Here is a 12,159-nt window from a genome sequence, read left to right as displayed (position 1 = left end):
TGCACTCCCTGGCCACAGCAGAGAGCTGGCCTGGAAGAGGGGCAACCGGGACAGAATCCAGTGCCCCGACCGGGACTGGAACCCAGTGTGCCAGCACCGCAAGGCGGAGGATTAGCCTAGTGAGCCACAGCGCCGGCTTCCATTCTTATTTTTTACTAAGATCTATTTTCAATTAACTTTATACACATAAGATCAACCCTACACTAAGTAAAGAGTTCAACAAATTGTTTGAAAAAAAATATTCCTCAACAGTCAAGATAAGGGCTGTTCAAAGTTATTGCAACTCAAAGTGTCAATTTCACTTCTAGAGATTACCTTTTAGGTGCTCTATTAGTTACCACAGATCAGGGAGAACATGGTATTTGTCCTTTGGGGACTGGCTTATTTCACTAAATATAATGCTTTTTAGTTGAGTCCATTTTGTCAAAAATGACAGGATTTCTTTTTTTTTTTATCACTGAGTAGCATTCCTTGGTGTACATATCCCATAATTTCTTTATCCAGTCTTCAGCTGATGGACATTTGAGTTGATGCTAATTTGTTCTTTAAATCATTTGCTTCCAAGGAGTGCGATCACGAAGACAAAAGAAAAAGATATATACCTTGCACATCCTTCTAACAAAAAGTTCTACATTAATTTCTTCTGAAAATATATCTTAGGGAAAATATGTTTTAAGAAAACACTAAGAAAAAACTTTTGTAACCAGAAGTTTTAAGTCTGGGAAGGTATTTATGAATCTAACTCCTTTTCTTCTATTACCAAATTTAGACCCTTCTTAAATCCTGAGGCAGGGAGTTTGCTTGAAAGCATAATCAAGGATCTTGCCAGACAATGGAAAACACAAAAAGATTCCTACACCAGGCGTGAAGTGTTCTGACTCATTTTTTACCTGCAATTTAGACAGGTGGCCATTTAGAGGACGCAGTGGCTTTTTAACTAGGAACTACGTCTGTACTGGCAAGGGGAAAAAAGACAAGCATGGTCATGCTGAAAAGCAATAATCAGGAATGAACTGAGCAACCCTGGTGCACTTAAAGGTGCGCTGTAACAGAAGACACCAACCATAACCAACCAAAGAGAAAATCACACTGGCATCTCCACTCTGCTGCTTCAACACTAAAACACCTCATATTGCACATCACAATTCAAGTCACACGCTAATGAACTACCAGGAAGCCTATTTTGAAATTTCTTTACTTTAAAATAAATATGATGTAGTCTCAGAATGCAATGTTTTGTTAAAGACCTTATCTAAACTTTTCTATAAAAAGAAAAGTTGCCAAAATATACAATCCTTCAGCAAAAATATGCCATTACAAGGTACTGAATTGAGAAGATGATAATCATTCTAAATGGTATTATTTATAAAGCCTTCTGACTGCTGAACTTTGAACAATAGAAAACTAGGGTCAAGAATCTTATCTGTAAAAGAGAGAAGTCTCATATAAACTCTAGTCAACAATGAAAGACTATCATTTTGATAAGGTCATCATATGGAGGCTTTACAAATAGTATTTTCAGAATCTTTATTAACTATGGAAACTAAAGATTCTGTTCTAACTGTGGAGAGACAACTGAATTACTAATATGGTCTCAATTTTTCTGCTAGAGGGAATATTACCACTGTTATGGCAGTATAAAGTCACCGGGCTTTTTTTTAATTTAGTTACTTTTTTTTTTTTTTTTTTGCCAGACAGAGTTAGACAGTGAGTGAGAGAGACAGAGAGAGAGTTATAGACAGTGAGAGAGAGACAGAGAAAAAGTCTTCCTTCCGTTGGTTCACTCTCCTAATGGCTGCTATGGCCAGCGCTGCACTGATCCTAAGCCAGGAGCCAGGTGCTTCTTCCTGGTCTCCCATGCGGGTGCAGGGCCCAAGCAGTTGGGCCATCCTCCACTGCCCTCCCGGGCCACAGCAGAGAGCTGGACTGGAAGAGGAGCAACCGGGACTAGAACCCGCGGTGCCGGTGCTGCAGGCGGAGGATTAGCCTAGTGAGCCATGGCTCCGGCCTAATTTATTTACTTTTATTTATTTGAAATGCAGAGTTACAGAAAAAAGGAGAAGACACAGAGAGAGATCTTCCATCCACTGGTTCATTCCACAAATGGCCACAAAAGCCAGGGCTGGGCCAGGCCAAAGCCAGGCGCTTCCTCCAGGTTTCCCACATGGGTTCAAGGGCCCAAGCACTTGGGCCCTTCTCCTCTGCTTTCCCATTAGCGGGAAGCTGTACTGGAAGTGGAGCAGCTGGGACTCAAACTGGCAGGTAAATGGGATGCCAGCACCCTAGGGGGCAGCTTTACCCACCAAAGCACCGGCCCAAAGTCATAGGACTTAAATATGGTTTCACACCACTACTGAGATCTTTAAAAAATGGTTTCGATTCACTCTGTGGAACTGAAAACTCATTTTTAAATGTAAATAAATGCATTACTTAACATTATTCTTTCCAACGTTTGATTGGCTAGCCTGAGGTCACCTCTGAAACCTTTGCTTGAAAAAAGTTTATCTAGAAAGATTTCCTCAACTGCTCCAAACCCAGGAGAAGAGCCCTGTAACATACTCCAAAAGACAGTACACTGTGCTTTCCTGTCACTAAAAGTTATATTCTTTGTGGGTTTTGTTACTGCTGTTTAGCTTCCCCACTAGACTAGGCACCACATGGGTAAGAACCATTTGTTCTCCAAAACTGTAACATCTGACCTTTAAAGTATTAAATATTTGTAGAGCAAATGAACTATAACTGTTAAAGCTTTCTATCCAAGGAATTGTTCCAACTTCAACTTCCCAAAACTATTATTTCATGATTACCTTACTAACAGTAGTGTCTATACAAGAGTGATCTATCCACTATCACAATAACCAAGTAACTGTCAATTAAGAATTATTTCTGGGGCCGGCATTGCGGTACATGGGGAAAGCAAACTTGGGAAGCCAGAATCCCACACGGCAGTGCCAGTTCAAGTGCCCATCAAGACCCCTGCTAACACACCTTGGAAAGCAGCAGACGACGGTTCAAGCACTTGGGGGCTCTGCCACCCATGTGGGAAACCCAAATGGAGTTCCAGGCCCCTGACTTCACCGTGGCCTAGGCCTGCAGTATTTGAGGAGTGAACTAGCAGTTGGAAGATCTCTCTTTGTGCGTGTGTGTGCGTGTGTGTGTGTTGGCATGCCACTTTGTCTTTCAAATAAATACTTTAAAAAAAAACACGCACACAAAGAATTACTTCTAACTATTCAGCCTGACAGGACAGATTTAAGAAAACTTCAATATTATACATATAAACATGAAAGTGGTAAATTGACTACAGTGTTACGTTTTTATATCTTAGAAAATTTTGTTATTATTTTGCCTGTTTTCCTCAAATGAGCTAAAAATATTTTCACATTTTTATTAAAAAGTCAGTTCAGCCGGCGCCACAGCTCACTAGGCTAATCCTCCGCCTGTGGCACCAGCACTCCGAGTTCTAGTCCTGGTTGAGGCGCCGGATTCTGTCCCAGTTGCTCCTCTTCCAGTCCAGCTCTCTGCTGTGGCCCGGGAGTGCAGTGGAGGATGGCCCAAGTGCTTGGGCTCTGTATCTGCATGGGACACCAGGAAGAAGCACCTGGCTCCTGGCTTCAGATCAGTGCAACACCGGCTGCAGCAGCCATTTAGGGGATGAACCAACGGAAGGAAGACGTTTTTCTCTCTCTCTCTGTCTCTCTCTCTCTGTCTAACTCTTCTTGTCAAAAAAAAAAAAAAGTTCAAAGTGAGGTTCTCATAGCTACAACCCAATTACAGGACTGCTATTGTCTGCACTCTAGCTTATCCAGGTACACGTAAAACTCTAGAACAAAATTAAAAGTAACTCATTGCAGACAGAAGACGATTTGGAAGACGAGCTCTATTTTAAGTGTGACTAGCCCTAAGTTTTAATCCTAAATATACTAATATACAAATAAATAAAACTAATTACATTTGTTAGTGATTACTTATAAGGAAGTCAAATGGAAGTAAAATTAGAAATGCTAAAATTTGTGAAGCAATGTTAAAATAATCAGATTTGGAATAAAGTATGGGAAAGAACAAATCTGGGTTGACTTTTTAAATCAGATGGAGCTTTCATTTAGCGTGAAGACAGAGCAATGGTATCTCATTTAAAACAAGCAAGACCCTCGAAGGAGTACCTAGTTGGATGCAAGCCTGTTTATGATTCGCTTCACTGCACTCCTGAGAGCAGTGTCGATGTATGAAGAATGGATCGTGATCTAATAACGATTTCCTGTATTTCCCACACCACTGGTCAGGACCCACCTAATGGATCACAAGCAGTAGTTGCTAAAAATGAAATGAAATAGAATACAACGTAAAATATCAGAGCATAGCACATGTAGTAAGGGGAAGTACAGTTTCATGAAACTTTGTGTGTATTTCTAAGTATGGACTGCAATTTAAAAAAATAGTGAAAGTTACTCTTACATGTAAGCTCACTATTACTTCTCTTCCTAATAGATCACGAAAATCAGAAAACCTGCACTATAATTACTCACAAAATGAAAAGTGACTTTAAATCAGGGACAGTGTATGCTCATTAAAGCTTGATTTCACAAGTTCTAGAACCCAAGTGCTTGAACTTAAGGTTCAACCACCTCCTGAGTGAATGCAAATTTAAACAAGATGTGCTACATGTTTAATACCTGTAAAATGAGGATAATATTATTTCCCAAATTGTGGTAAGAATGAATAATACAGTGAGATCTTTACATGTTTACTATTAACAGAACAAATTGAAGGAGTGACTTATATCAGAAATGTAGCAAGAAACTTAACAGAGGGTATCTTTGGTGTGTTAGCTTTGATGTTTCTGTGTGGGGGTGGTGTTTTTCATTGTATATCTTTCTGTCCTACTTGGATTTTGTAATGTGTTTTTAAGGTGTATAATTTCAGTGTAATATTTCTGATGTTTAATTTTTTGTCTTTGTTCTATATGTCCCTGTAATTTATAAAAATATATTAAGTGTTTTTAAAAGAAAATAATCAACAACTTGCTAAACAAGAGAGAGAGAGAGAAGAAGGAGGACGAAGGAAGGGAGGGAGAGAGGGAGGGAGAGGCAGATAAAGTGCAGTACCCAGAGTTAGGAGTTCCCACTTTTTTCCTAGATGTCATATGCCGCATACTCCTTACTAGATCTTCAAATAACCTTAATCTGTTTTTGCCCATGAGATTTAAGGTAAACGGCCTGCTAGACAAATAACAAAACTTCAAAGCCTGTATTTCTTCCATTGTCACATAATGCATCCAAATATTTTTCTCCCAGTTGTTTCATGCAGGCATATTCTGGTCTCAACTGTACAGCAAACTTCTTCAAAAGAGGGAGGTGCCAAAACTTCGGTTATGTCTTTTATTAATGTATTTTACGAAGATCAACAGGAAAAATCTGTAAACGCCTGCGGAGTTACATTAAACTTCTTCCGATCTAGACCGTCCTCAAGGGACAGACCCTTATTCTGAAAACAAACTGGCCACAGCGACGACAAAGCGACTCCAAAGCCGCCCAAATCTTAACTTTATTCCTGTACACTCGGAACGAAAAAGTTTAAGTACTTCCAACTATCCCGCGCCTGCGACTACAGGGAGTCTCGTTAGAGGTATCAGTTTGCAAACAGTAAAGAACGGACTCACACCTCCCCTCCCACACCCCTGGCACCCAGGCGCTCCCTAAAGAAAGGAACCTCTGGTCTTCCGGCGAAGAGTGGACCGGCCGTGGCCACGCCCCCACTTCGCCCCATCATAATTACCTGTTTTTTCATAGCCGGACCCCCGGCCCTGACCCCGGTACCATTAATAAGTAATTCAAAAGTCTGACCTGCAGCGAAGTGCAGGGGAGAAGACTTCCGGCCGGCCATGTCCTTTGCATTGACGTTTGCCGCGTCCACCAGCCTCTTTACCCTGGACACGTCCCCATTGCGACAGGCCTCCAGCAGTTCCCGTAGGGCCCCACTCACTGCTGGGACCCCTGTCCCAGGTCCCGCTGCCCCAGGTCCCAGTGTCGCTGTGTTGCTAACTCCGGCTGCCTCGGGGCTCTCCGCCAAGCTCGATCCAGGGGAGGAAGGAGAGGAAGAGGAGGAATACGTCGGGGAAGAAGAGGACGACGGTGAATTGTTACTGCCACCGCCGGCTGGATTGGGAGCGACCCCGACGGCAGACGAAGCAGAAGCCGCCGGGACCGCGGCCGCAGCGGCGACGGTACAGATTGTGCTGGTGGTGCTGCAACAGCTGGTACTGTCAAGTGGGTCCGGGGATTGGGGCCTGTCGGGCGGATCCCGACTTCCATCCCCCTCCGGCAGCGCTAGGCCGTGCCGCGGGGAAGCGAAGGGGGCCAGGCCACCGGCCGTTGGGGAGGCTGGGGTGGTCGCTGGGGCCAGGCCGGGACTGAGAGGTGGGGGAGGTGGCGGCGGCGGCGCCGAAGCCCCTGGGGCGGGCTGGAGCTGTTGTTGATGATGGTGGTGATGATGCTGAGAGCGACGCGACGCCGCCATCTTCGGACACCCCCAGCTCTGTCACTGCGGCAACGGCCCCACCGCCCGCCCTCACTTCCGACCTCTGGGCCAATCAGCAGTCAGCGCACAGGAACTGATGCTTGGCGGGGTGGGCGGGTCAAAGAGAAAGAGGGAAGTATTGGGAGCTCTGAGAACTTCGGAGGCGGAGGGCGTGGCTTCGTGACTGAGGGGCGGGCTTTGTGACGACCCGGCGGGCCGGCGAAGAGATTTGAACGCTGGAACCAGGTTCTCCCTGCATTTCCCACCTTCCGCCTGCTTGCCTTGCCTTGCTCAGTTCCGTGCCCTAGTCTCCTAGAGCCTTCCTTGTGTTGCTCCAGAGTCAGCAACTGAGGCGCAATTCGGTGCAAGCAGAGAATGTTTTTCATCATCAGGTCCCACCTCACAGAATCGCCTGCAGGATTAAATGAGCTGATATAGACAAAATGCTCCGATTGTCAGTAATATGTAGCTGTCATCAGCCCACTGGTAATTTTTTAAAGCGGTCTTTCTTCCCCAGTTATTCCCTTGGTCTCTTGTTCCTTCCCTACAAGGTTGTTTTTGTTTTTGTTTAAGATTGATTTATTTATTTGAGAGGGAGAGTTACAGACAGACAGAAAGGTCCTCCATCCATTGGTTCACAGCCTAAATGGCTGCAAGACCTGGAGTTGGGCTGATCCGAAGCCAGGAGCCAGGAGCTTCTTCCAGGTCTCCCACAAGGGTGCAGGGGCCCAAGGACTTGGGCCATCTGCCATAGCAGAAAGCTGGATGGGAAGTGGAGCAGCAGGGACTCTAACCCACGCCCGTATGGGATGCCGGCACTGCAGGTGGCAGCTTTACCTGCTATGCCGCAGGACTGGCCTGACCCCTACAAGTTTTCCCACTCTATGTGTGTACTTTGTTAACCTAACATTTTTAACTGGTGGTTCAGATTGCCAGGACCGGAATTCAAGCTCTGGCATTTACTAACGGTGTAAATTCGGGCAGACTCTAAACAACCAAGCACTCCGTCTTGCAGTGCCCCCTCTGTAAAATCGGAATAACAATAATTCCATAAGTGCTAAGTATTAAAATTATGATTTTTCCTCTTCTATTACCTCTGTACTTTTATTTCCTACAGCAAATTTGACTATTTATGAAAGTTATTTTTTAGCTTGGCCTCTCTTCCCTTCCATTACTCTCACCCCACCCCTCTCTCCCCCTCAAACTAAGATGAAAACCTGACCGCTGTCCCTCACACACCTTCATAAATGCAACTTTTCGGTAACTATGTTTTCATTCTCCTGCCTATACCTACTTTTTCCATTGGCCATCAAAAGAGACGTACCCATGAATGGGATAGCCTCCTGGAGATCTCCATCTCACACTGCTTGTTCCGTGGTGAAGCAGGGATCGTGGAAGTAGACACAAACTGCATTATTCCAGTAGAGTGGGCACAGATGGGAAGTCCATGTCCTAAGAAAAAAAGCAAAGTTCAGATAGATCAAGCAGAATATTAAACCAGGAGAAAAATAGTTATTTCATGTGTCCATTGTTAAATATAATTAGTGTAATATTAATACTGCCACTTAAGTAAATGAATTAATTTGTTGGGGACAATCAACTAAATACAATAAAAGCAAGAATGTAGTATGAGTGACATTTATTTTCACGTAATCTTGAGGTTACAAGTTTTAAATCTGACCGTGTGTCTTACAAATGTGTGCTGTTGTTTACAATAGACACTGCAAAAATTGAGGCTGCATATGAAAACCCCCATCAGTGAAATTAAAATCAGTCCACCACACATCTTCCTGCAGAACACAGGATAGCATCCGGGAGAGGAAGATCAGCACGGCACGGTGGCTGTCCAAATCACCGTGTGGTCCCTAGACTGTGGCCTTCTTGCATGTGAAGCTTAAGGAATATCTCATCATGTCCCCCAGTGGCCCGTTATTCATAGATCACAGGAAGAAGTAATGTTTAGGCTAATGCAAAATGCATCTGTTGCATCTGTTTAGCTGTCCAGAATAAGAAAATCTCTTTTGGACAGAGACAAACAGATTGAATTGCCTGAATTTGCCTCTACTGGCAAACCGTATCTGAAAATGCATTTGATCAATTGAAAATTGCTTTTTTCCTCCTCCACTGGGGAGTAGTAAAAGTACTTAACATTAAGTATTTATAAAGTTTACAGCTTTATATGGACTGATGTTGAACTCTAAACATGAAAGGGCAGTTATCATTATCTAATCTGTGGTTAAGCATAATTCCACGAGGGACACATTATACCCTAACGAAACAGCACAGCGTGGAGCCAAACCTGAGCTTGAATCACATCTCTGTCGGTCACCAGTTGGCTAAGCTTGGTAGATATGCTTTAGCTCTATCAAGCTAAAACTCTAATTTTATTTTAGCATTGCAATGAAGATTTAAGCGCTCCTGGAGTATTAATTCCATGCTGTATGTGGTGTACCTAGAGTTAACAGGAGCTCACAGCCAACGTTAATTGCTTTCTGCTCACAGCTCTATGACGAAGACAGGGACTGAGAATAAGCACCCACCACTTAGGATGCAACAGGAATCTTAGACAAAAAGAGGTTTCATTTAATTGTTTCCTCATCTGGTAATACATGATTTTTTTTACAAGCCCCAAGTTCCCCCCAAGAATTGTTGAGGGTTGTAGTATCTTATTTTCCCAGTTACACTTCTATCAGAAATGCCCATGGTGCCAAGGGTTTAGATTTCTCCAAAAAACGTGTTGCATCAAGGTGGGTGTTTGGCACAGCAATTAAGTTGCTGCATCATGTACCAGAGTGCCTGGTTGGAGTCCCAGCTACTTCGCTTCCAATCCAGCTTCCTGCTAATGTGAACCCTGGGAGGCATCAGATGATGGCATAAGTACTTGAGTTCCTGCTACCAGCTTGGGAGATCTGGATTGAGGTGCAGGCTCTTGGCTTCAACATGGCCTGGCCCTGTCCAAGTGAGGGCATTTAAGGAATGAAAGAGTGGATAGAAGATTTCTCTCTGTGTGTGTGTCTCTCAACTACAAATGAAAATATATACTTTATTTATATTTAAGTGTTACATTCTCTTAGCTAAAGTGCCATCCAACAGGTGACTCTGATCTTGTAAAGTCGCAGGGGTGCGAAAATTCCAACAGCTACAGTCAAATAAAGTCCATTGTATCAGTGGAAGTTTTATTTTTCAAGAAAGAATAACAGCTTATTATAAGACAGGAAAATTACAGTAATTCAGATTCCCCTTGTATGTGAATTTCTTAACAACCCCCTTTGAAGCTTTCACTTGCCTTATCTCTTTTACATACCCATGTCCTCTGGATGGTACTCCCAAGATATCTGCAGCCTGCCCCATAATAACTTGGATTTTTCTCCTGCTCTGGTCTGTACAATTGGGAATAGTTACATCAAACTGAATGGTTCGTTCTGGGCAGAAAGACGGTATAATCCAGTTGCTAAGAATGTGGATTCTGGAGCTGGCGTTGTGAAGTAGTGGGTAAAAATGCCACTTGCAAGGCCTTGCATCATAACTGGGCACCTGTCTGGGTTCCAGCTGCTCCTCTTCCAATCCAGCTCCCTGTTAATGGCCTGGGCAAAGCAGTGGAAGATAATACAAGTACTTGGGCCTCTGTCACCCATGTGGGAGACCTGGAAGAAGCTCCTGGCTCCTGACTTCAGCCTAGGCCAGTCCCAGCCATTGCAGCCATATGAGGAATGAACCAGCGGATGGAAGTTCTCTCTCTCTCTCTCTCTCTCTCTCTCTCTCTCTCTTTCCCACCTCTCAGTAAATTTGACTTTCAAATAAAGAAATAAAAATCTTAAAAAAAAAAAAAAAGAATGTACATTTTACATGTAGACTGCTTGGATATGAATCCTAGCTTTATTTCTTCCCAGCTATATGTGATAAAAGGATGCCACATCCTGCGTTTTAACAGGGAGGAGTAAAGCCTATTTACTATGCTCTTAAAATGATAAACAAGCTTTCCCACTAAAAACATTCTTTCTTTATAATCATTTTTTCCAGAAGTAATTAAAATGATACATAAGTACTCCATTAAAGGCAAGCAGATGGCCACCTCACTCAAAGGCGACAAACACCTGCTGTCCCCCAAAGTCATAAGCAGGTTTAGAAAGTCCTAAAATTCTAGAATGTGTTGATAAGGAATGGTGTAACTAGCCAACAATGCGTATGTAATGATGTAATGACTTACGTAACTGGGTGTAGCCAACCAGATAGGGCTGGAGCAACTGCAAGCAAATGAACTGTGGGTGGGCACCCAGAGTGCTGACCCCCACCCCAATCAACAGGAGACCACCATCAGGCCTCTATGCCACTGCCCCTACTGATCATTACGTGACTTTTACACCTGGTGAAGCCTGGCACAAAGACCTCTGCCAGCAGAGATCATCAGATAAGCCCCCCACCCAACCCCCAACACCCTGAGAATAACTGGCAGCTGAGCGGTAAGAGAGACTTGTCAGTCTCAGAAGAGACTCATGCCTTTCACTATCTCTTCTTCCTGGCTTGTTGAAGGAAATAAATGAGTGAAGTCTAAGTTAAGTGGTATTTGAGTGCTATTTCTCTTGGTATTGCCTACTGCCCCATATCCTACAACTAGGTCTTTATTTTGTTGTTGAACAGCTCATAATAAAACACTGTATAATCCCACGGAAGTCATTTAACCTCTTTGGAAGCTCATCTTCAAGGTGGGGGTATTAATAGTTGTTATGAGTTAATACATACCGAATGCCTAGAACAGCTTCTGGTACATTATAAATGCCATGTAAATGTCAGCTGTTATTGTTATCAAGGACTAAGAAGACCTCAGGTACAGGATATAAAAAGGTTCCCAGAGAGAACGCTTTGCCTGCTGAACCACAATTGGTTTCTTTCGTACCCAAGAATGTTGTCATTCGGCCTCTCATACACACATTTTCTTGTTTGCTTTATAGTATCTTAAAAGTCCAATAAACTTGGAAACTCAAAGAAGCTCTTGTATTTGGGGAAATGCAAATAGTGCCTTATGGCTGCTTTCAGAGTGTGGGGGAGATGGGGACTCCAACAAAAAGGATGTCTTCGAATTATCCAAGTTTTTCTGGAAACATCCTGTCTCCCAGTGCTAAGAAAGCACTGCCGCTGTCGTGTGAGAAACTGTCCAAGCTGCCATGCTCAACTTGAGTGCCATCTACACAGTCACGATTCCCAAGCCCCTGTGCTCCAGGACATCCACAGGGAGAATCTCCCACAGAAGATAAATATACAACCGTGAATCACCACATATGTGAGAAGGACCAAGAATAAGAGGGGAAAACAGCAAACCAGGCAAACCAAAGGCTACAGATAATAGAGCAATCCAAAGTTTACTTTGATATTCATATTTAAGGCTTGTGCTAGGCAGAATATGTCACCTGAAAGATATCCATGTCCTAATCCCTAGAATCTGTGAATATGTTAGCTTACATGGCAAAGTAGATTTTAAGTTGTGCTTGGCATTCAAGTTGTTAACTGGTTTACTTTAAAATACAGAGTTCTGGGGCTGGCATTGTGGTATAATGGGTTAAGCCGCTGCCTGCATATGGGCACTGATACAAGTCCTGGATGATCCACTTCTGATCCAGCTCCCTGCTAATGTGCCTGGGAAACTAA

The 12,159-nt window shown here is 43.5% G+C and overlaps 1 protein-coding gene across 2 annotated transcripts in view; it reads right to left on the bottom strand.

The window, feature by feature from the left end:
• TNKS (tankyrase) overlaps positions 1-6,615 on the bottom strand; it is a 213,598-nt gene extending 206,983 nt beyond the window's left edge. Inside the window, exon 1 of one of the 2 annotated variants that reach the window (XM_008274070.4) lies at positions 5,844-6,615. In XM_008274070.4, the coding sequence (XP_008272292.3) occupies positions 5,844-6,516 (673 nt within the window). In that variant the 5' untranslated portion in view covers positions 6,517-6,615. The remainder of the gene's footprint in view (positions 1-5,843) is intronic. The other variant, XM_051832511.2, reaches the window with a different exon arrangement.
• Between the last annotated feature and the right edge of the window lie 5,544 nt (positions 6,616-12,159).

This window comes from Oryctolagus cuniculus, chromosome 2 (assembly GCF_964237555.1).
Source record: "Oryctolagus cuniculus chromosome 2, mOryCun1.1, whole genome shotgun sequence".
Lineage (NCBI taxonomy): Eukaryota > Metazoa > Chordata > Mammalia > Lagomorpha > Leporidae > Oryctolagus > Oryctolagus cuniculus.
Note: the sequence above shows the minus strand (reverse complement) of the source record. Positions and strands in the feature narration are given on the sequence as shown.